Below are 24422 nucleotides of genomic sequence, written 5' to 3' on the forward strand. Positions count from 1 at the left end.
AGTTCTCCCCCTTACTTTAAACAGAATACATGTGATTCCCTCCCCAAGCTTTGTGGCTTTTTGTAGGCTTCAATTTGAAGGAACCTCACAAGGGAATTCCAATCTGTCATAGCTGAGGAATTCCTGTAGGGACTAAAAGTGCCACAGGATAGGATTTTCTTAAACTACAGAGTGTGTTTCCCTTGACTTTGGATATTGTCAGATCTCTAAGTGGTCTACCCACAGAGAGCAAAAGTGCAGGTGGAAGGGACTCCTGGCACAACTCTCTTTTCTTTTCCTAATTTCAGCAAGACACACTTTGTTACCCTGTACTCTCCCCTGACAGCTGTATTGACAGTCTTACTGTAGACTCTTGACACCATAACATGTACTATGGTCTCCTCCACTCATCTCCAAACACAAGAAATTACAAGCTATTTTTTTCCAGGTTTTCCTTGTCCTTTACCTCCACAAGGTGGCTTCAATTCTGCTATGTCCCTGTGTAAGAGAGCAAAAGTCCATACAGGGATCTTGTAATGTAGCCCCTATAGTTAAGGAATGTTAAATTACAGTATAAGAGCTATGTGTGCTTTTAAACAAATCAAGTATTAAGTGTTAAAAGTCAAACAATAAGCCCCTGTAAGAGAAACAGGACAAATCCATGATTTACATTCCCATCTCTAAAGCTACTGAGGAAATAAAGTTTAACTATGGACGAGCAATGCAGTCTGCAGTATATTCTTAAGTCTTACATGCGGTGATGATCTGATGGTACCAGAGAAATCCACAGCTGTGCAATACATCTGCAACTCAGGTGTTTGCTAATGCGTTCATTATTTAATGCTCAAATTAGAAATTAGGCACTGAGCACATCCTGACCTTGGATATTTGACACGAATGGGTCAGCTATCCACATTTTTCCATGGTAGAGATTGTCTCAGTACAGAGCAGTAATTCAGACTTTGTCCAGTTGTTTCCAGTCGAGGTAACTTTTAATTAGTAAATATATTTATAGAATAAGATCTTAGCTTTCTGCTTTCAGCTATCTTCATGATGTAGTTGTGTTTGATCTTACAGGACCAAGTGGGGCCGGAAGGATCTCAGCAGGTCACAGTTAATCCTGATGCTTCGGAAATTCTGCAAGTCAAGAGAAGGAAAATGCATCTGTACAAGTAGTGAACAGGAACATGACAAAACACAAATAGATTTTCATCTCATCCTACAAAGCCTAAAGCTTTTCCATTTTTCTGGAAAGCACAATAGATGACATCTAAGAATTTTTTGTTTTAAAAAACAAACCAGACATTGCAACTAATAATTGATGTTTCTAACTTGTGTGGATATTTTGTGATTTATCACTATATGCATTACAGAGGTTGATATTTATTTAAAGCTGTAAATGAAATTAATACTAGATGACTGGCAGGCTCAGCTTTGTACTACAGATGAATGAACCTGATAGTAGAATATAAAATCATTTGTATTGAATAAATTTGATGAATCTGGTTCCATACTTCTACTCTTTAGAGATTTATATGTTCCGTGGCACCACTGTGTATGTTTATGTATCATTGGCACCGCTGATTTAAGAGAATACAAAAACAAGATTTGGGTGGCTTAACAGATGAAGAAGACAACAGCCAGTGGACACAAAGTTACTGACTAACCAAAGACACGTCTGTTGGTGGACAACAGAACAGAATTTATTCTTGATTAACAGGACATATTCACATCCCATTCAGGTTGGGTTTTTTGTTCGTTTGTTTTCTTTTCTCAAATTTCCAAAAGAAAAACAAAAACAATCAAAATTAGCTCCTTAGAAACTACTACTAACAGCTTATTGACAGATTAGGAAGCTTCTTAGAGAAGTTTATAAAGCCTGGTATTCAGATGAAGGAGGTATTATTTTAAATAATTGACTCTGCTGGCAAACATGTCTACTGTTTGTATTCTGATTTAATGTCAATCCCTTGTTCTCCAGTTTTCTATATAGAGTTACAGAATCATTGGGCAGAAAAATATATAATTCTACTTGCAAAACTTGTTAACAACAAAAATTAGCCAATAGATTTAGATTTAAAAAAAAAAAAAAAAAAGAATTTAATACCCTCTACATATGAATTGCAGTTAAGCACATATATGTCATGGTAGTGCTGGAGAATAATATATAATCCTCCTCTCATCAGAAGTAAATAAGATATTTCTACTAGTGATTTACTTTATTTTTTACTTTTCAACCTGGAACTCATCACTGATGGAATTTAGGGTCACTTGCCCTACAGAAGGGCTTTTAAAAATAATTTTCCTGCCTGATCTTCCCTCCTCACATGATTCTACTGGCTCCAGTCTTCCAAACACAGGCAAATTATTAATTTTAAGTATGTGAAAAAATGTCATTGGCTTTCGGAGCACAAACCAATGGCTTTGAGGTGGATAAAAATTGGTATTGCTTTAGTTTCCAAGCTGTTTTGCCTACAAAAGGAGGGTTTATTTCAAAGCCCCCAAGCAGAAAAATTGTCACTGAGCTTCTAGAAAACACTGAAAGGTTATTTTTAAGATAGTGATCCAGAACACCCAGCTAGGACCATGAGAAGCCTTCAATAACAATTTTGGCTAAAGGAGAGTTTTGTGTACGGTTAAGAACAAATAAATATCTCAAACTTACCCTTCACCAAATGAAAGCTGTCAGCTACTGATCCGATGACTCAGTTTGAATTTTGTGTTTAATCCAACGAAGAAATGATGTCACCTGGGTATAAACTCCTGGCTTGTTTTTTAAACCACACTGATCACCCCAGCTCACAATGCCATATACATAATAGAAACCATTTTCTACGCAAGTTAGAGGACCTCCAGAGTCTCCCTGATGAGAAAAAACACAAGATTAGTTTAAAATAAGAAGTAAATCATTCACCAATGTAAGATTTGCCTTCTCTTATCAAAAGACTTAGAGGCAGGAGTGGTGTTTGTTGTTTTTTTTCTTTTCTCCTAGCAGGTGTACCAAAAGGTTCTGACCAATTCCCAAGCCAGCTTGCAGTACTGGAACCAGGTCAAACAATACTAGACTTCTTTAGACATAAGTTTCTGTTTAAGGCTGCAAAATGTATCTGAAAAAGTCAAATGAAATTTCCCAGGCATGGAAGTACCAGGTGTTCAGAGCCTGAGCTAAGAAAGATAAAAATGTGATCCTCAGCATAAAAGAAAACACCTGACCTTCCTCACACTGGTCCCCTCAAATAATGACAATTATCACTCCAAGTTGGCTGATCTCATTTTCAGTTTTATTGGTGATTTCTAGTCTAAGTAAGTATGCTTGCAGTTTTCACCACAGGAAGCACTGTTCAAACTCCTCACCAGGCTTACATGAACCAGCTTCACATTTTCACTAGCTACAAGGAAATATCAGTCCTGCCTTCTCTAGTAAGGATAAGCTCTGGTAGCAAAAATCAGATTAGAATTGTTTCTCATAATAGAGGCTGTAATAGAAGTGAGAGGAAAAAGGCAAGTTTTCAAAGTTACTATGACAATCTGCCTCAGAAGCCACCTTTCCCAGGCTATTCTTGAGCTCCCAAAGATCTGCCTGTAGCTGACAGTGATGACATTAGCTCCAGGGATATACATCTCAAACTGTATGGAGGGAAGACAGTGGCTGTTGAAATAATACACTGATGGAAGAAACGGACACACATGCAGTCCTCTGCCAGAGCTTTTGCTCTCCACAGCCTATTTACACAAAAAATTAGTGTTCAAATATGGAAAAAGCAACAGACCTGACAAGAATCAGTTCTACCTCTCCGAAGATTTCCTGCACAAAACATGCTTTCATCCAGCCTCTGATCATAAGCTCTGGGTGCATTGCATTGCTTCTGCGAAATCAGCTTGACACTGGCATCTAACAGCTTAGGGGAACTGTCATCTGCAAGGCAGTACACCGAAAAAATTAAGTCACCTCCCTCACATTCCTGTTACATGTCTTTTTTCAAAACACAAATTTGCTCGCCTCATGGATGGAAGGGGCAAAGAGCAGGAAGGGGCTCATTGTGTAGCCTGGAAAGAAAAGAAGTATCTGTCTGCATTAAGTCTGAGCCTGAAAGCTTCATGAAGGACACTGAGCTCTTGCCTGAACAGAACCAAAGTCACACACATCAAGAATCTGGCTCAGATCAGCTCTGCACGTAGCAATGATATCCTGCTTTTCAAAGGTGCTGGCCGTCTGCAGCTCCCACTACTAAGTACAGGAGTACTTAGAGCTGCTCAGCACTTCTCAGGCTGGTGCCATTAGATGTTTTAATACGTGGGCTAATGAAACAGATGAAAACTGAAAATCATGCAATATTTAAAGGCAACGATTAATTACAGTGAATCTAAAGACATAACTTGACATCTAAAGGCGATAGCCAGAGTATCAAAGCACTACCATCTGTAGATAACTAAAGATGGTTTATAAGTTTGGTTCTGCTTGAGTTTCAGGAAATTTTCCATTTCTGCAGTGATTTCCTGAAATGCTAATAATAGCTTTGAGCAAAGAAGGAGCCATCTAGTTTGAACATTTACAGGGTACTTGATATTCTTTGCAGGAAAAAAAAAATAATACAAAAATTCTCTGTATCCTTTTTAAGATACTTTTTATTTGGAACTTTTAAAAAATGTCTATTAAATTCTGTTCGTGCTTTCTGATCAAATATACCTGCTTGTCTCTTGTGGACTTCAATGAGACTTACATCAGAAGGAAGAATTTGGCCCTACGTACTGTATCAGGCTGTATCAGTCACAAAGCACTAGGACACCTACTGCAGCCTCAGTGACACATTTTCCTTCTGCTGCTTTACAGCAACACATCAATCAGGACATGAGAAAATGCATTTTTCAGAAAATTGCCATTATCTTTTCTAAAGCATAGTAATTTCTCCCCTCAGGATTTACTGTGGGCAAGAAAGGTTTCGGACAGAGCTAGTTGAACTTGAAAAGCTTTGGATTTTTTATTATTTTTTCAGTGCATCTGAAGATCCAGATGCTGCTTCTGAAAAACTTCATCTGACCCAATGGGCTGAAAAAGCACGCAGAAACGCCAGTCTGCCTTGGTCCTTTCTTGGAACATAAGAGCACTATAGCTTCTCTCTTGATACATCTTGCTTCAATGGCTGGCTCCAGATGAAACCATGACATTGTGTATCAGATGACAAGCAACAACAACAAAAATACATGTTGGGGATTTTTTCAGAACTCTGACAAGTTCTGTGTGTCTAGCAGTTGGAGGTTTCTGCCAATGAATCATTCCCAAAGGAGGGTTTGCTGTCCTTAATTTTTAACTCTGGGCCTTGGTTTCACTCTGTGCTTAGCCCTGCATTTGTGTCTAGCAATTGCCACTAAAAGCACCAACTCACACTGCCATCAAGCTACCAGCCAAACTACAGCAAGCCTTGAGAGCTCACATACCTGTCTCTGTCTTGCCCCATCCTGAAATGAAGCAATCAGTCCCAACAGGAAATTCAAAATCTGGCAGACAAGCTGTTTTCACATACTTTGTTTCGTTGGCACATTGACCACCAGTCGGCTTCAACTTAAGTAACGCTGGAGACAAGAAAAAACACCACAAAAAATATTTAAAACTGCTTTTAATCCCTACCATCACTGTCAGTCCGTACCACAACTCTGTGCAAGGCTCCAAGCAACTGGCATACAGCTTGCACTACATGCTGAACCTGTCCCTTTACTTTTTTACTCCCCCCACACAATTTTTCTCTGCCCATCATGATTTGCCTTCCTTCTATGATTCACAGGGGTGTAAGCCAGAATGTGGCTTACTTATTTCCAGTTCACATTCTCAGAGGGATATTTTATACTGACCTCAGTTCCAGCGAGGTGCTTTCAGACAACTCATTAAATAAGAAGACTTTACCAATATCATTGTATGGGACATCATCCTCCATTCTGTATCTGTGATGCATGATGACCTTCTCCACATCAAATATTTGCTCTTGATCTTCTTTCTTATCAAGGTTTTGCTTTCCCAGGGCCACTTGGAGATTTTCTGCTTGGCATCTGCAAAGAGTCAAGTAAACTACATTATCCATTGTGGTAGTGCAGAACAGATGTTGTGCAACAGTGGTGAAAACCTGCAGCTTAACTATCTGGAAGCCAAGATACTGTTTCCTGATGTAAGGCACAATGGAAAGATTTCCAAAGTTAGTAGTAAGAGAGCTTAGAAGAGAAAGCTGCAGTGCTGGACAGTCCATGCACTCTTAAATAGTTGCAATCATGAAATAAAACATTATTAATGCTGCATGAACATTTTTGTTGCTGCTTTTTTTTTTTTTTTAACCTAGTTTTTTAACATTTAATTTTTTTAATTTATTTTGAGGGAGAACAGCAGCGTGCAAATAGTCTATTATTGCAGCTGTGATGATGAGTGAATCATAGAATGACCAAGTTTGGAAAAGACTTCCAAGATCATCTAGTGCAACAGCCCACCCACCATCAATATTTCTCCACTAAACTATGTTTTAGATCATTTTAGCTGACTGGGATGTAAGTTTAATTTGTAATTCCAACAAGCACCATTTTTTAAAATGTATGTGCATATTTTCACATATGTTTTCTTTTCGATACCCAGAAACAATTTGGAATGTGAATCAGTTCAATTTCAAGTTGTCTTTAATGGCCACTTTGTTTTTCATATGTTTATCTGCCCCAGGCAAAGGACATGCACATACTCAACACAGTGTGCAGCAGTAAGAACCCAGCATGATTTAATTAGCACTCCACCACAGATGTGTGTTACTTTTCTAGAAGAAGACTTTCTCTGCAGAGATACCATCCAGGGGTGCTTGCCAGCTGTAGTTTTAGTTCCACCATAGATTCTCTTGAGTCCCCTTTGACTTTCTGGTTGCCCACAGGTTTTGAACATTTCATTTTCTTGCTCTTGGATCTCCTTATCTGTGTTGGAAGAAACAGCAACGTGCACTGCAGAAATAATATCAGACAGGAGTTAAGTAACAGGCAGTGACCTGCTCATCAGGACCACCTATGCATGGACAACCAGCTCTCTCCTAAAGCATTACTCTACCTGTTTCAGAGCACAGTGAAACATCACAGAAGTCCCATTTCACTTTGCCATTTTTTCTGATGAAGCACCAGGGCTTTTGATCATCATCAGGATTTCTGAAAGGAATGGTTGAGAACATCAGCCAAAGTGCAGAAATCTCCTTGAAGCTGCACAAGGAAGCCAAGAATGCTAATGAGAGCACACTTGTGCTTCTACAGGACAGCCAAGCTGCAAGAGATGCTCTTCATAAGATTTGATAAAGACAATTCCTAAAATAATGGAGTTGTATCTGCTGCCATTTTACTGTCCCCAAACTATTTCACCCTAAGAAAAACAAAAGAAATTATGCCCATTTCTGGAATCTTCACTTCAGTAACAATGCCATTTTAATATCATGATTTTAGCAAATTCATGGGAGCAATTTGTATTCAAAAGATCTATGTGACACAACTGGCTCTCTTAAAAATGTTACCTGCAGAAGTTATGTTCCCCAATGCCAAAAAGCTCAGCATCCTTCATAAATGCATTAGTAGGGAAGTCTAAGAGCAAATGGGAATTCCAGTGCAGGCAAGTCCTGCCATTCTCTGCTTGATTCACTCTTCCTCTGTAATAAAAGGAGTCCTCTTCATAACAATCATCCGGTCCTGTAAAACCATGTTGATATGAAAGAGCCTTCTCTGTCATTCCTTGCCTAAAGTGGTTCTTTTTCCCTCTCTTCCTTCCCTAACATTAATTTCACAAAGGATCAGAAGGACTAACAGGGTTACATGAAGATCGTTCTTATCCTGGATAGGCCAGAAACGAGTTATGTCCCAACATCACTGCAGCATAAGTTCCACTGACTTCAAGTGCCCAAAAGCCTCTTTACTGGGTAAGACGTAGCAGCTAAGACATTTCTCAATGACAAAGCAGAATCTCTCCTCTGGGGACCTACGCAAGAAACGGTACTGGAGGGATGAGGCAGAGCTGGGTACAGAGCTACTGTCACGATAGGGCAAGGGGTGTGCCAAAAGTATGGTTGCAGGGTTATAATCCTAAACTGTATGGAGAATGGTGCAAAGGTCACCTGCAACATAGAGCAATCAGTGTTATGTTACAAACGTCGTCAAGCTGACTGTGAGGTGAGGGTGAGCTGTGGAGGTTCAACCCCTAGCCTCTCCCCTGGAGCCACGACACTTACCAATCTCACAGAACCTCCCTCGGTAAGGTTCAGGGCACTTGCAGGTGAATTTTGTTCTCATTCTGTGCCGTATACAGATTCCTCCATTTTTGCATGGGTTTGGCCTGCATTGTGAAGAAGCTGTCAAGGTGAAAATGAGAGAACAGCGCTGTAACTCCACTGGACACACTATAGCCTCATTCACATCCCCACTGAAAATCAGGGAAAGCCCTCACTTAGCCTTGTAAGAACTTCAAAATTCCTGCCAGCACGGGGTTCATTAGTGATCCACCCATCACACAGAGCACGGATCACCCAGCATCATCCCTGCAGATGGGACCTGCAGCCAACACAGGCTCAGGACCACAGCAGCCCACAATGTGGGATCTGTGCCTGCTGAGCTGCACTCACCTTGCTGGCAGTATGGTAACTTGTAGGGATGGCTACAGCTGCACTGATAGTAAGGTTTGGTTAATGTAACAAGGCAGTCTCCTCCAACACAGCTGTTGTCCACACAGGTGTCCTCCACTGCAGGTAAACAAAAAAAAAAACAACTTCATCCACACGCAGGAGTGCTGTACCCTCACAGGCTGATTCTCCTGCCTCAGAGAATGATAGAAAATCCCGAGTTGGAAGAAACCAAGGATTGAGTCCACCCAAAAAATCACATCGTATGTCTGAGAGTGTTGTCCAAATAAATGCTTCTTGAACTCCTGCAGCTAGGTGCCATGCCCGCTGCCCGGGCAGCCTGTTCCTTGCTCATTACCCTCTGGTGCAGAGCCTTTACTTACTCTGCACCTACCCCTCCCCAGACACAGCTCCATGCCATTCTCTCAGGCCCTGTCACTGTCACCAGAGAGCAGAGCTCCACACTGCTGATCCACCCCCCTTGAAGAGCAGTGGGCCACCATGAGGACTCCCCTCAGCCTCCTCTGCTGTGGGCTGAGCAAACCTCACACACCTTGTCCCATAGATTCTTCACCATCCTTGCAGCCCTCCTTTGGAGGCTGCCATGGGGTGGCAGAAGACAGAAGTGTGCTTTCTGCACACCTGAAGTGCACAATGCTGATGCTGCTTTAGACAGACTCCAGCCTGGATCTATTGACACGGCTGAAGAGGGTTGCTAAATCTCTCCCTCCAGGGAAGAGTGGGTTTATAAAACCCTGTACTTGCTTGAGTTGCCTCAGCTGTGAGAACAAGAATATCAGTCAGCAAAGAAGTGATTACCTTTCTCACAGGTATCCCCAGTGTAGGGCCTGGAGCAGAGGCAGGTGAAATTGCTTCCTCTCATCTCACATCGACCGTTGTTCTTGCAGGGGTTGGGGGAGCACAGATCTTCTAGGGTAGGGACAGAGGGCTTTTAGTTTTGCTTTCAGCTTCTCACCAGCATTTTTTCTTGTGTGTGCTTTTTGTGTGACAGGTGCCACCATAGGGCTGTGCAGAAGGTTGGGCAAGCGTCCACCGTAACACATGCTTGTGCTGATGGCTGGCCCAGCAGTGGCACGAGCTGCTATGGATTGCTGTGGAACTTCCTGTACACTGTAAGGCTTAGAGCCCAGGAATTCCCATCTCCCTTTACAAGCCTGTGATGGAGCACATGTGACATCGTACTAGAAGCAGATCCATTAAGAACCAGAGCTTGCCCTGGGCACGTGCCTCTGTGCCATTGGTGTGAAGTTGCCTAGACATGGTATTGCCCTGGTTGCAACCTAGCACTAAAACTCCCTTGGAAAAGCCATCCAGAGGAGAAGGTTATTGCTGTCCCACCTCTCCCCTTGTGATCCCACAGCAGCCCAGGGCATGCTTTCCTGCTCTCCTAAAGTTCAGTAAACTAGAAAAAGGAAAAAAAAAAAGAAAAAAAGAAAAAGGGAAACCTGCTCTACATTTGGTTCCCAGCACAAATACAGAACGCACATCCCATGAAAATAGCAATTACGTCTTACAGTGTCTATAGACAAATAAGCCTGTGTTTTTTTGTAGTAGCAATCAGAAATGTTCTGCATGATCAGAATCCATCCTGTGAAACCTAGAGATAAAACACAGGCTCCTTACAAGAGAAACACAAAAGAGAACACAGCAAACAACCCTCCCCACTCATCCCTTTGAAGCAGGCGTTCTGCAGGCAGGCTGGCAGCCGAGCCCTGCCACGCACTGCATACTGGGGCTGGGATTTCACCCCTTCCTCACCCCCTGCCCACCCCCAGGAGCACCTTGCTGGATTCTTCTGTGGTGAGGGGATAGGCCTATCCAGTCGGGTTCCCCCAAGAGCCAATTCACTTCAGAGGGTTCCTCCTCCACCTGCGTGTATTCATCATAGTACTCGTAATACTCATCGGCCTCATCTGTAGGGAAAGGAAATGCAGAAGGGTTATAATTGCTACAAAGCCACCTTTGTGCATGACTGTCCCCAGCTGGGGGCATCTACTGAGGTGCTGGGAGGGGACATGGCTGTTCTTTGTTCAGTTGGTGGTAATGCCCTTGCAGACATGGACGAGCCCAATTTGCTGAGAGGGAATGGTCTCAAGTTGCACCAGGGAGATTCAGGCTGAAAAACATCTCTGAAAGAATGGTGAGACACTGACACAGGCTGCTCAAAGAGATGGCAAAGTCACCATCGTTTTTGAGAAACATAGAGATGTGGTACTTAGGGACATGGTTTTGTGAACAATATTGATGGTAGGTGGACAGCTGGATGTGAAGATCTTAGGTGTCCTTTCCAATCTTAACGATTTCATGATTCTAAGTGTCCTGGGAAGAGGCAACTGTACAAGAAGAGGCCTCCTTTGTCTTGCTCAGAGCCTCTTTGAGGGAGCAACATCCCCACTGTGCTGGGGGACGTGCCACAAAGCACATGCTTGCTTGATGGAGAGCCTGGAGCTCCACCAGTCCATGTTTGGGGCGGCTGATTTGCATGGGCACACTGCTACCCATGGAAGCCCCGCTGACATGTCAAAGACAAGCTATGATAATGAGCACAGCTAAACAGTGTGCAGAGATTTTAAAAAGCTCTCCCCTAGGGCCGGACCGATGGCCCCATGGATAAAGCTCAGCCTTGAACTGATTATCGACTACATTATCTTAGTTTTCTCTCCTCATTCATTCCCTCGCAGCCTTTATCTTTATTCTTTCTTTGCTTCTGAAAAAAAAAAAATAAAAAAATTCCACTTTTGTACAATGGGTGTTTTATATTTCATATTAAAATAGAATCATCTTTTTTTTCTTCTTTTTTTCCCCCCTTCCTACATGCCAACTCTCGTTTCTCACAAAAAAAAAAAAAAAAAAAAGAAAAGTTTCACCTCATTTATTGCTATGTCAAGTCAAGACTCCTTTTACTCAGCTCATTATTTCCACAGGAGCCGAGTCTCGACAGTGTGCAAGTGTTGCAGAAGTGTGCGCTGTGCTGAGGAACAGAAGGATCTCGTTGGAAGATAAGGACATTGTCTACCGTGAACAAAATTAAATTTAATGCGATGTAGTTAAGAAAGGAAAACAAAAAGGTTTTGCCTGAAATGCAACCTGCAAGCTCACTTCGTCTGAGGGGAGATTCTGCAGGCGGACTCGAGTTTGAGGGAATATTGTGGAGGAGCCTGGTTTTGTTTCCCCTGTTTATTTTCAGAATCTTAGCAGGAAACGTCAGCTTTTGTTCCACAGGTGCTTTAAGGAGCTATTCGGAGAGACAGGGTAGCCTTTTTTCCATCTTTCTTCTCTAAAAGACATAGCTGGTAAAAGTTGTGAAGGATGAGCGGAGGAGCTGGGGCTGCTGAGAGCACCCAGCAGACATGCCCAGCATGCGGTACAGGAGCGCAAGGGCTTTGCTGAATTGACAGAGGAAAAACAACTGCTCCAAACAAGCATAGACAGCAAAGCCATTGCAGAAACATCTACAACTGTAAGGACAGTGCTCAGAAATGACGATACCGTCGCTTCGTTTTGCTGTGTTGGTGCCATCACTTAGCAATGAATCAATCATTTATTAAGCACCATAAGAATAAAGAACAGACTCCCCTGACTTGGGTACATCAAACAAAGATGTCTTCCTGTTTATCACTGCTATATCACTAAATAACTATTTGGCTTCCACATCTCTTACTTAAGAAGTGTTCCCATTCCTTTTTTTTTTTTTTTTTTTTTTTTTTTTTTTAATTATTCATAACAAGCCATGGATTTAGTAAAGCAAAAGCAACATTTTTTTTTAATCTGAGTACATAATTAACACACCAAATCTGATACACTGGTTGATTTAAACACATTACTAAATCAGAGTGCTCATTCTCTGTAAGTGCTGGAAAACCTTGACATGCTTTAAAAAGCAGTGATCTGACATTTGTCACCAAAATGTGACTATTACACGAAATTAAATTAGACATCCTGCATGCAAATTTTCAAAGAATAACTTTCTTCTGTGTAGTACAAAAAAAAAAAAAAAATCCCCCCATAATTGATAGGCAAGAGATTGACTTTTAAAGCTTCAAATCAGCTTTGAGGTCTGGGTGATCTTTTAAACTGCTCAAGCTTTCATCTGCACTTTTTCACATTGCCAAGAGCTGTCAATCACGTAATGGATTTCTGATCAATATCCTCTTGTTCGTTAGCTTACACAGATTGTCTCTTATAGGGAGAACAGATATCTCAATGCTGGCAGTCACACTGTTTTCAAAACCTTGCCTGGATCAAGTCATGACTAATGTTCCAAGTGGGAAAGTGATGCATTAGGTTGCCATCGAGTGACCCGAATGGAAAGGTAACTTTGGTGGACTGCAGTTATCGAGATGAGTGATGTGCAAATTTAAAGCTTATTGCCAACACTGAGGGCACCCGGCATTTATTCAAGCTCTCTGAACCTCTGGGGACGAACTGAAATCTGGCCTAATTTAAGCAGGATGAGTTTTCCTGCCACCTCTCTAAATACTTTCTGTCTGAGGGTCTGTGAATAATACAAAGTTATTTTTATGAAGCTGAAATTGCAATGGTACTTCAAATACCAGTAGGTCTCCCACTTGCTTCTACATAGACCTCTTGGTATTTCCTCCCTTCCACAAAAGCTTTGGCTGCGAGCATTTATGACTTCAGAAAGAAATTGCAAAAGGAATAAGAACAGCGAACAGCCAAACCCTCACTCCTTTCAAACAGCTTTGGGGCTGTTTCACTACAGTAAAATAGCCCATTTTTAGTTGCAGCTGAGGATGTGGAAACTAAATACTGATCTGGAACATTCTATAAGGAGAGCAGAATTAATCTGGGGAAAGAACCAGAGCTGTATGGATACAGGGCCACAAGACTCACAGGCTGGACCAAAATGACAACAAAATGACATAGTTGCCTTTTGCACCAATGTGAGAAGCAGGAAGGCCTGGGAGTGCAGACCATGCCACCTGTCCAAAGCACAATAACTTCCTATTTGATCTCAGCTGTTGCCTTAAGTGCTACAAAGCTGCGCATGAAGTTAAAACTCAACACTAACCATCAGCCATGGAGCTCGATGGACCAGGCTCCCAACATCTCAGGCTTATATGCAGAATTTAATGGAAGAAATCAAAGCTACTTACCATTGAGCAGGTTGGTCAGGGAGGACCAGGAAGGCTGCACAGGATAAAGAAGGGCAGAGTCAGTTTCTGGAAAAAAATCCAAGCTGGGTCTTGGCTTACAGCACAACCTGTAGTTAGGTGACTTCACTCCAGTGCTGGACATCCAGATAAATCCATTGCCCACACCAGAGATGCCCAAGCAGTACTTTTAAGAGTCCTTTCAGATTTATGTGGCTTTTCTGATAAAACCATATTGCTCCCAACAACCCACAGGGGAACTTCAGATTCTCTGAGCATCCAGCCAAAGTTGCAGTCTGCTTGTAAAACACTGATCCTAAGTAAGTTAATTACTTCTTTGCTTATTAAGTGATGGCATTTATCTACCAGCAATGCAGCCAGCTACCAGGGCACATCCTTCCCACGAGGAAATATCATACGTTCGCCCTCTGACATGGGGCTCCAGCCTTTCCTTTTTGGCTTCTGATTAAGGTCAAATGACAAAAGGGAATAGGAGGAGGAGGAAAACAGCATTTCAGCCTTTGAGGAGCAAGTGAAGCAGAAAGAAAACGTACCAAAACCACATCAAGATTCATTTCCCCACACAGAGGTGTCAGCAGGCATCCCATTTTGCTGTAAATCCCAGCTGAAGACAGGACTACCCAGCTGCAGTGAGGGCACCTGTGCTAGCAGTGGACATATAAGAAATTACATGGAGCTGCTATGCCAACATTCTTAGCTAAAACCTGGCTGCAACTGGGAGCAAATGAATAAGCAGCAGTGAATAAGAACCTTGCCACGTTACTCAGAACAACTCACACCTGCTGCTACCCCCAGCACATACACCTGAGGTTGCCTGAGGCCTGCTCACGACCCCCTGGAGGCAGGGAGTGGGGTTTTTCTGCTTGGCTTCTATGCTTTATGGTGCAACCTCTGTATACCTGCACCTTGTTTCCCTCCTCAGCTTTCCATACTTCTCCTTTGTGTCATTTGCTGAGTGGGTCTGCGGGCAGAATCTTTTGACTTCAAGGAGACTGCTAAAACTCCCCTGCACTCAGGGCAGCCATTTACTCTGCCTGGAAGGGCTAAGTGCCAGCATGGGCTATATGAGATATGCATGCATTGTTGCTCAGATGTAAAGAAGAGAAGGAATGGAGCCTAAGCACATTATTATTCCAATTATTACTACTATTTTCCTCAAACCTGTCCCCCTCCTAACCTTCTCCCATGGACAGAGCTGCTTACAAGACAGCAAGATGACCTGACTTCCCTCTTGCAATAACCTGCTGCCCTGGAAAATATACAGGTTTCCATCAGCATCCATTACTCCTTTGTACTTCAGGGTGGCTAAGCCCTAGATTTGCATTCTTAGTTTTGGATTAAGGCCACTACGTGCTGACACAGCACAAATGTTCCTTCGAACAAATGGTCCCAGGAGATCAACCCAACCTTTATCACAGCTTCACTGTGCTGTTTCTCTTTCCCCCTCCCATATGTAATTCAGAATTGTAGGGGATAAAATCCCAGGTAGATCTGGTCTCCTAACAAGGAGACTTAACTCCTCCCTTGAGGGGTATCCACCAGATCACACTGCTACAGACAACCTCCACCTCTGCTAGCTGACACAAAGCCAAATTTCATCTTTTGGTCCCATACATGAATCTTTTTATGAATCTTTTTATGAATCTTTTTTGGTTGAGGCCAGCAAAAAGCCCCTCTCTTTCCCTCCTGCAGGCATGAACTTGCCCTTTCCTATGTGCCATGCAGGGGGCTGCAGGGCATGGGATGGGCAATAGGGCAGGTGAGATGGAGGATGTGGGATGGGGAATGTGGGAGGTGGGATGCAGTATGAGGGAGATGGAATGGAGGACATGGGATGGGGTATGCAGAATGAGGGGGGTGGAATATAGCATGCAAATGGTGCAACAGGGGATATGGGATGTGGGATGTGAGAAGTGGTTTGCAGGAGGGGATGCAGGTGGGGGTGTAGGAAAGGGGCTACAGGCGGAGAACGGAGAATGGAGGCCTGGTGGGGGAGCACAGCAGCGTAGCAAGGCCCCTCGCCGCCGTGCCGTATTGCTCATGGCCAGCAGAGGAGGATCTTGTCCTTCCAACGAGGTGCGATACTGCGCCCAGCCGGGAGCAAGACGCGAACAAAAGGAGGAGAAGCGGTGGGGGGAGAGGGGGGGGGGAGAGAGAAGGGGGGAGAAGAAACGAGGCTGTGGGGCTTGTTTCACCAAACAGCCTCCTCTCTGCAGCCTGGCACCGATACTTTGTGCGTTTTCTCAAGAGGGAATAAAATCGCCGGATCCTGCTGGCAGCGTGTCCACAGAGATGGGGGAATGAAGCTGGAAGAATTCGCAGAGAGCAGTTTTAAATTTTATGACTTTAGGCTCTTAAAAAAGAAACCCTGCAAAAAAGAAAAACGCAGGAGAGGCATTTTACTTGGGTTCATAATTTGGAGTCGATTACATTTATAGGGTGCCTAAAAAAAAGGGTGGGCTAATGGCTGAAATTCAAAATAACCTGATTTCATCTGACCTTTGTTGTTGTCATCATCATAGGGATTAACACTTCACTGAAGCTTCATTTCTCCAAAGAACCATTGAAACTTTGCTAATTAGGCTTTGTACAAAGGTTAAACGCCACAGAGATACGATGCTCTCCATTTTTCATTTCAGCTCCTTAAGAAAGGCTAATAAAATAAAATAGATTTCAAACAGAAGTGCTAGAACCGGGAGCATTCTTACATCTCAGGACAGAATCCTACAGCTCTTAGACAAAAATGTCCAGTTACTCTCTGGCAGTTCTTTCAGAATAAGGGAAGAAGATTTGACCCCAAATTCAAGGGAAGTTATTTACAGCTGCCAAGGGCATTTTGCAGTTGAATTGTTGCTTGTGTCTTGCTACCCCTTATTACAAACAAGATGAATAATTACAATACAAAAGCTAGTGGAGGAACAGGCAGCACAAAGGCTACAAGGCAGGGTTAGGCTGTGAATTTACATATGTGCAAACCAGAAGTAATTCCATAGAAAACAGTGTCTATTATTTGAGCTGGTGAGCCAAAGGGATGAAAACTGCCCCTCCACATATATGTAATTCCCAATAAAGCCCTACAGGAGTTCAGATATTCAGCTGCATCTTGTATGAGTTGCTTGCTTAATTGCACTAAATCAAGGCATTTCTCCTGCAACTCACTGCAAAGTGGCCTCCATGGCAGCAAACCAAGTGTCTGCCCTTTCCTCTGCACAATCTCAGCCTTGCAGCCGGGGAGGTGGTGGCACAGGGCTGTGCTGGAGAGCGAGGAAGGCTATTTGATCAGCTTCCACCCACAGCTGACATCCGGCACGGAGGAGCCACGAGGGCAGGCACAACTACTGCTTTTCCTCGGGAACCCCTTGATCCTGCTGACAGCTCTCAGTGGGAACCTTTGTCTGGGCTCCTCGCCAAAGGAGGAGGGAATTGATGGTTCTGATGCTCTTACAATCGGCCAGATTTTTGCCTGCAACCATCTTGGATAGTGACAGTCTTTGAACTTCAAGGCAAAATGGCTTTTCCAGCAATGACATTACATTACTCAGCCAAGGCGATGGCTGTGGTATAATGAAAGCAGGGCATGTTATCATCTGGAGCACACATGCAATGCACGTTGTATTTTTAGCCTGGGAAACCATTCCCTTAAAGGATTCCACCAAAACCCCCAAGTTCTTCACCTCTCTGCTAGCAAGCCATCTCCTGCCTGTGTGCTGAACTGCAATGTTTGCCCCAGAGTATACAGCACGTTCCTTATTAACTGGTGGCAGGACTTCCAGAGAAGTTTACATACAACATCTTTCTTTTATTTACCTGGTGAGGAATTGGCACATGCTAGCCAGGGAGGTGATGGCATCACCATCCCTTGAGGCATTTAGGAAATGGGAAAATGTATCACTCAGGGACACGGTTAATGCATGGTGGGGATGAGTTGATGGATGCACCAGATGGTCTTAGTAGTCTTTTCCAGCCTTAATGGTTCAGTGATTTTACTGGTTATTCAGTTGCAGACCCTTCCTATGGTCACATATGATCCAAAATGCACGAGGACCCAAAAGAAGCACAGCACAGCTCTCACAGGTGCTGCAGCTTGCTTCCCTGCACAGGCATGACCTGCTCCTGCCTTCCAAGAGATCAAAGTTTCCAAGTTAATCTTTACTCTGTGGGAGATGGTCTGCTAGCAGCTGGCTGTTTCTAAAGCTGCTCTCACTGGTGGGTGAGGTATGTGTGTTCCCCGGTGGAAAACAGGACCAGCCTGCAATGCCAGAGTGAAGGAAAGGCATGAAACCCATTCCAAGGAGGTTATGCAAACCCACCCTGTCACACTGAATGCTTTGGCAACCGGTGCTGGGCTCATAGGTTATGCTGCTCGACTTAAAGCTTATGCAAAGTCATTAAGTCCCTTTAGTTACAAGGGATATCAACCTGCATGCTGCAGGGCATAAGCTGATTGCCTTGGGGGGCCAAAGAGACTCGTGTCCCTCTCGGAGTGCAATTAGCTGGAGGCACTCCTGGGGCTTCCTCGCTTTCCTGCTGCATCAGGCAAAGTGATGCAGTGCTGCAGGGGGGCATTGTGCCTCATGGGGTGCAAAGGGTGAGGGGTTTGACAGCCCTTGCTTTGCTCTGCAGTTGTGCAGCAGAACTGAGAGTCCTGGGAGAATGGTTGTGTAGAGAAGAAATGGGAGTTTATGACAGGAGTGGATCCACAAGTGGGCAGAAAAACTAACATAAGAAGGTGTCAGAGAGACACTTTGGGCCTTTTCAGCCTAAAGTATGGTTTTCCAAACACTCCAGGCACGGAAAGACCTGTGCTTCTGGTAACAGCTTCACACGGGCTGTGGGCCAGCTAGGAAACAGGGATCAATGGGAAGTTTTCATGGAATCACAGAACCACAGAATCATATAATCATAGAATGTCTTAGGTTGGAACGGACCTTAAAGATCATCCAGTTCCAGCCCACTGCTGAGGGCAGGACTGACAGGTTTTCCTTGCAATTGTTTGATCTTCATGCAATGCTTTGTTCTTTTCCATTCCAATACTAAATGCACTTGACTACTGGACTGGACATGGGTGGGAACTTTAAAACCCTCTTCATCACCCTCTCCATCAGACATCAATTTTTTGAAGATCCAAAATTTTGAGTGAAGAACCACAGCTGCTGCTCCGACTCCTGCACTTCTCTCTCTGCTGCCTGTTGCACTGAGTCTGGAGGGAACACTGATAGGAGGGAAAAGCCTGATCTGAACATCTGTTGATTTATAAACGTCTAGAGCTTCATTATCTGGAAGCTCAGCACATGAGCAGCTCCTGCCCTGGAATGTGTGGGCTCCAGCTCAGTCTCATCTTTTTGCCAATTTCTTTAGACATGGCATTTAAGTGTATCATTCAAATCCACGTGTATTTCAGAAAAGATTCAGTGCAAGCTTGAGTAAGGCAGGATGCTCAGTTGAGTGGCTCTGTCTGAGCGTTGGTAATAACCTGCTTCAGCAGAGCTCACTGAAATTCTTTCTGGCAAAAAGGGAGGAATACTTGAAAACACTGCACTTCATACCAGGAATATTTCTACTGCAGCATCTTATTGAGAAGTAATGTATTGATTTCTTTAAAAAGTCCTTGTCCATACAGAGCCAATGTGTGGATCCATGAGGATCTATTGCAATTAAAAGCAAAACAAACAAACAAAAAAACACTCAAAATTGAAAACTGGGAAGACCAGTTACATCCAAAGGCAGTATTTTGTACAGTTGCACACATATGTTAAAACAGGAGCAAATTTTGCTCTCACTTGCGTCCATGATGCATTTTCATGCCATGTATAGAAATATTTTGGATTTGTGCAGGTGAAATCAGTTTTTCCTCAGGGTATGAAAGAACAGACAGAAGTTGTTACTTTATACTCTTCCAAACCCTCTGGATCCATAAAAGTCCCTGATCTTTTCTGTCCTATTTTGACTGACTCAGTATGCGCTAATGTCTAAATCTGTGTTTGACTTCTGCTGTATAACATCAATAGCATTTGTAATGTTACTTACACAAACTCCTAAAACTAGACTTGAATAAAAGCAAGAAGGATGAAAACAGGAATTTGGCTGTGTATGGGAGGGGAATCCACAGTTACATCAGTGTGCAAAGTCTGTTCTTTTTTTGCTTGAGCAATTTCAGCGTAACTTCATTACAAAACAAATCATTAAGGGGAAAAAGTGCACTCGTAACATTTGCCATGCAATGGTCACGTCACAGCAACTCATTGCCCTCTGTTGTTTTTTTTTCTGGGATTCACACCAAGTGCTAAGCCAGAAAACCTTGTTATATTAATTATGAAAAACAATGTTTTATTAAAAACTAGCCTGCTGAATATTCTGTCGTGCTGCGATTCAGTGACAGCAGAATTGCTTTTGTGTGTTAGCAGTGTTAATCAATTTTCGGGGCTGGGGAGACATGCACTGCATTTTCCTCAGCGCAGTGTAGAACAAAGTCAGACAAGGATTGTCAGAGCAAGTGAACCAACCTAATGCTCAGAACCAGCTAGGAAAATATGCACCAGACTTCATATTGTCTAAGACTGCAACTACACCTGCCTCAATGAGTGCAGACTATCACTGCTTGCAAACCCACCCAGCTCTTCAAAAAGATCCACCATAAAGCTCCTCACTATACAAGTTTCCCAAAGGAATCTATTTAAACATGCAAACACTGAACGTCTGGAAATCAATTTCAGCAAATATGAAATCATCACACACAGGAATTGGCATTAAGAAAGCAGGGATTTGAAGGAACCGTCTTTCAAAAGAAAATTCACTTGATAGCCATTCTTGGAGAGACCAAAGTTCAGCCCAGTGCCATTCCTGTACCACCCCAGGGATGAGGTAGGCAGGAGATACCATTACCCACTCTTCACCCTTTCCAGCTGCCCAGGGAGGGCTCAGCAAGTGACAGGGCTGGCATCCAGCAAGAAAAGAAATACTGAAACATACTCACAGACACATATGTGTTCCCTAGGAAAAGGATCAGTGGGAGAACCTGAAGGGACAAAGCACCGTTAACTATCCTCATGCTGCTCTATTTGAGCTGAAATTTGCTTTGTCTTGTTGTCTACATTTTTTCAGATAAGGCACAATTATTTGAGGGTGAGCTAACTCAGTGCAAATAACTGACTTCAAATATTGTTTAATGTTCAACAGATTGTCCTGATTCAACAAGTGCATCCTGCACAGAAAACCACCTCATTGGCTGCTGGTAAATATTCCAAACAAGTAACAAAGCTGGAAATAGTATAAACTAATGACAAAACTAACTGTTTTTCTTGTGTTAGATTTTTTTCCCTGTTATTCTCATTCAAAGCAGGCATGTCCCATCCCTAGAGGCATTCAAGGCCAGGCTGAAGGTGGCTTTGGGCAGCCTTGTCTGGTGGTTGGTGACCCTGCACATAGCAGGGAGGTTGAAACTAGATGGTCATTGTGGTCATTCTCAACCCAGGCCAATCTGTGATTCTGTATCAGATTTTTCTCCCATCCACTTGAACAAGCAGTGAATCTCATTATAAAATATAAAATTTTTAGAAACATGAGAGTGTGTTTTTTTATTATTTTCTGGTTTCAAACACCAAGACTCATGTTCTCAAGCATTTTTCCATGGATATGAGAACTCAGAATCTGTTTCCTAATAAAACCTGAAATTCTTGAGTAATCCCCAGTCTCTATGTGAATACTGAAGCATTTACAACAATAGTGGCAGCTGAGGGAAACAGCACAGGAACACAACCCTCTATGACAGAAATGTCAACAAAATCATACTGATCAGACCTTGTTTGTAATACATGTTGTGAGAACATGTGAAAAACACACTTTTTCTCCCAAATATTTTGGAGCCCAGGAATGAAGGACAAGGATAATAGAGGATAGATATATCCTCTATATATCCTCTAATAGAAGGATAATAAAAATATAGAAGTCCTTGGTAATATTTCTTCTCTATGTTTATAAAGCTGAGAACATTTTACATCACCAGGAGGAAAAGAACATTTCTGTTGAGAAGACTTGAATAGTCTACAATAAATTGTACACTCATTTTGGAGCATCATAAAGTAGTTTTCATACATAAAAAAATAAATAGTGTGACACTTGTGCCTCACATATATACTTTAAGCGAGTGCCTACAAGCAAAACACATTTGAGATTTAATATGTTGGTGGCCACACATGCAGGTTTAAGATATACCAGGTCCTCTAACTAGTTGGAAAGACAGCAAGATGAAAGGAGTTAGATAATGCACAACTTTATGTAACGTGTCCTTGAGTAAGCTGATTTGCACTGAATTTTAATGGAGCCCTGATTCATCAAATCTCAAACAGAATTAAGGTATGGACTGGATCCTAATAACATCGTGCTTTATACCCATGAAAGATAAATTAAAGGATGCAAAACTGCTATTGACAAACATTGATTATATGTACTTTGATGGACTTTGAAGTTGTGCCAGATGCGTCTTGTCAGCCTCCAAAGTTTTCTTTTAAATCTCATTGCATAAGGCTTTTACTTTTTAATTATTTTTTTCCCTCAGCCTCTTTGATCAAGAAAAAATGTAGATCATATTTGCGTGATGCTATTTCCTATGCATTTTATTTAGATATGCCCTTGTGCACAGCTCATGATATGTTAAAAAAACGTTACATGGCACCTAGTAATCTTAACTTGTTATCCTGGGTGCTGTTTAATACTTTATTGACCTTCTCATATTTTGATTCTTAAAAGGTGTTAGCCCACGTATTCCATCTTGCTTTCCTTGTCCACGAGGACACAGCCAACTCTTTCAAGGCATGGAAGCTGCACAAAGCATGCTGCTGTGCATAGTAAAAGGCTTCAAAAGCAATGAAGGGCTTGGGTCCAGCTGCTCTTTTTTTTGGAGTGGAACTTTCCCTACCTCTCCAAGCTCATCTTATTGATGCTGTCTTGCTCATCAGATACAAAAAGCTTTTTCGTGACAGTTTAGGTGGATTACACAAAATATGGATAAAAATGTAAAGAGGAACTAATCAGTCCTTTAAAATTGAGAGTGAATAGATGAAAACAACTGTTAAATGTGATGGAAAGAAATGTTGCTGTATTGGAGAGTTTCAGCAGAATCATATTGCCTTGAACAGATCCTTTACTCTCAGCATTCCTTTTGCTTCCTACTTGAAGCATGTGGGTGGTAACATCTCTTTCACTATGTGTTGCCTATTTAGACAACAAATTCTTTTGGCTCATTTTTTTTCCCTACATTAATGAGCAGCTCCAGGCACAAGAGGTGCCTTTTTTTTTTTGGCTGTGCTGTCTAGTATAAAAGTAGGAAAAGAGCAACCTAAAGGACTATACTGTCAGTGATTTATTTGGAATTATTATCGAGTGTAGTACATGACAGTGGTTGGATAACTGTTGCCAGAATAAACAGCAGAAACATAGAATCTTAGAATCCTAGAATGGCTTGGGTTGGAAGGGACCTTAAAGCCCATCCAATTCCAAGCCCTGCCATGGGTTGGGTGACCCCCACCAGATCAGGGCCCAGGGCCCCATTCAAGTGGGCCTTGAGCACCTCCAGGGATGGGGCATCCACACTCTCTGGTCAGGACTGTCCTCTGAGTAAAGAATTTCTTCCTAACATCTAACCTAAATTTCTCCTCTTTTAGTTTAAAGCCATTCCCCCTTGTCCTGTAACTATTTGATTTCCTTCCTTCCTATTTATTAGATGTTCAGGGATGTGAGAGGCATGGGAATCCTGACTGCATTACTTTGTTCATTTCTATTTTCCTACTAAAATAAGAATTTCCATTAAGAAAACATTTCCCCTGGACATTTTTCTTCCACCATGCACAGTCCTCAATCTCTGATCATGGAAAGCATTTCAAACCCTTCCTCGATGATGCTTTTCATCCACCACCATCAAGCAGAAGAGCACGAATGAACAACATGCTGTCGTAAATTCCCAAGGTAAAGGAAAAACAACAATATCTAATTGTCAACATTAATAAAAACAGTGATTATTAGAAATAGTTGCCTGCATCAGGCACCAGCACAGTGCCTACAAGAGCATAACGTGGTCTCTAGGAGGGCCAGGAAATCTTTCTTCAGACCCAGCATCAGTGCTGTGGAATACACAAAATTCAATGCTCTGACTTTGGCCTTTCCCACTGCTACCATTCTGTGGCTTTCTTTAATTAAACTAATAACTTGAAATCCTTATACATGTTTGTGCTTCTTTTTTAATGCTCCCTCCACTTCCATTAAACACAGGCCTTTTCCAAACTGCAAATAAAAGTAGGAAAGCAGAAGCCCTATTATTCCTCTCTATACAGAAGGACCAGAGTTGAGTGAGAGTAGTGGGAATTGACTTTTAATATCAACTCTGGGAGGAGGAGGAGGGGCATTCTCTTTGTGAAATTCAGCTTGGTGCAGAAAGTCAGCATGAGGTCTAGACACCACTTAAATCAACATTTAAAGTGTTGCGGTTGCATTTTGTTTCATAATTCTCTCTAGCAGCAAAATCCCAGTGATGGTTTCAATTCTTGGGCTCAGATCAAAAGCATTGTTAAAATTTAAAGACAAGCAAACAAACAAAAACCAGAATAAATGCAGGCGGCAGAAAGTTCTGTTGGACGTGCAAGAACTCTTCCCTTGTCCCCGCTGCTATAACCCAGAAGTAATT

The 24422-nt window shown here is 42.5% G+C and overlaps 3 protein-coding genes across 11 annotated transcripts in view; 1 reads left to right on the top strand and 2 right to left on the bottom strand.

Moving 5' to 3' along the window:
* Positions 1 to 1492, top strand: part of NRAP (nebulin related anchoring protein) — a 46241-nt gene extending 44749 nt beyond the window's left edge. For all 3 annotated transcript variants that reach the window (XM_052677657.1, XM_052677660.1, XM_052677658.1), the window contains one exon: positions 1057 to 1492. In XM_052677657.1, coding sequence (XP_052533617.1) covers positions 1057 to 1155 — 99 coding nt within the window. In that variant the 3' untranslated portion in view covers positions 1156 to 1492. The remainder of the gene's footprint in view (positions 1 to 1056) is intronic.
* Positions 1 to 24422, bottom strand: part of CASP7 (caspase 7) — a 131788-nt gene that overhangs the window by 70961 nt on the left and 36405 nt on the right. The gene's annotated exons all lie outside the window — the stretch shown is intronic.
* Positions 795 to 20857, bottom strand: HABP2 (hyaluronan binding protein 2). Of its 7 annotated transcripts, none has more exons than XM_052677665.1 (14): positions 20721 to 20857; positions 13730 to 13763; positions 10394 to 10525; positions 9411 to 9518; positions 8595 to 8711; positions 8205 to 8324; positions 7497 to 7668; positions 7046 to 7140; positions 6693 to 6942; positions 5879 to 6021; positions 5416 to 5550; positions 3750 to 3895; positions 2645 to 2842; positions 795 to 1116 (listed from the first exon to the last, which is right to left on the bottom strand). In XM_052677665.1, the coding sequence occupies exons 1-13, from the start codon at positions 20793 to 20795 to the stop codon at positions 2669 to 2671; spliced, it is 1701 nt and encodes a 566-aa protein (XP_052533625.1). In that variant the 5' UTR covers positions 20796 to 20857; the 3' UTR covers positions 795 to 1116; positions 2645 to 2668. The 7 variants fall into 7 exon arrangements, with proteins under 7 accessions (XP_052533625.1, XP_052533623.1, XP_052533624.1 ...); XM_052677663.1 differs by having other exon boundaries at positions 9411 to 9521; XM_052677664.1 differs by having other exon boundaries at positions 795 to 1143; positions 9411 to 9521.

Source organism: Tympanuchus pallidicinctus, unplaced genomic scaffold (genome assembly GCF_026119805.1).
Source record: "Tympanuchus pallidicinctus isolate F22 unplaced genomic scaffold, pur_lepc_1.0 scaffold16, whole genome shotgun sequence".
NCBI classification, from domain to species: domain Eukaryota; kingdom Metazoa; phylum Chordata; class Aves; order Galliformes; family Phasianidae; genus Tympanuchus; species Tympanuchus pallidicinctus.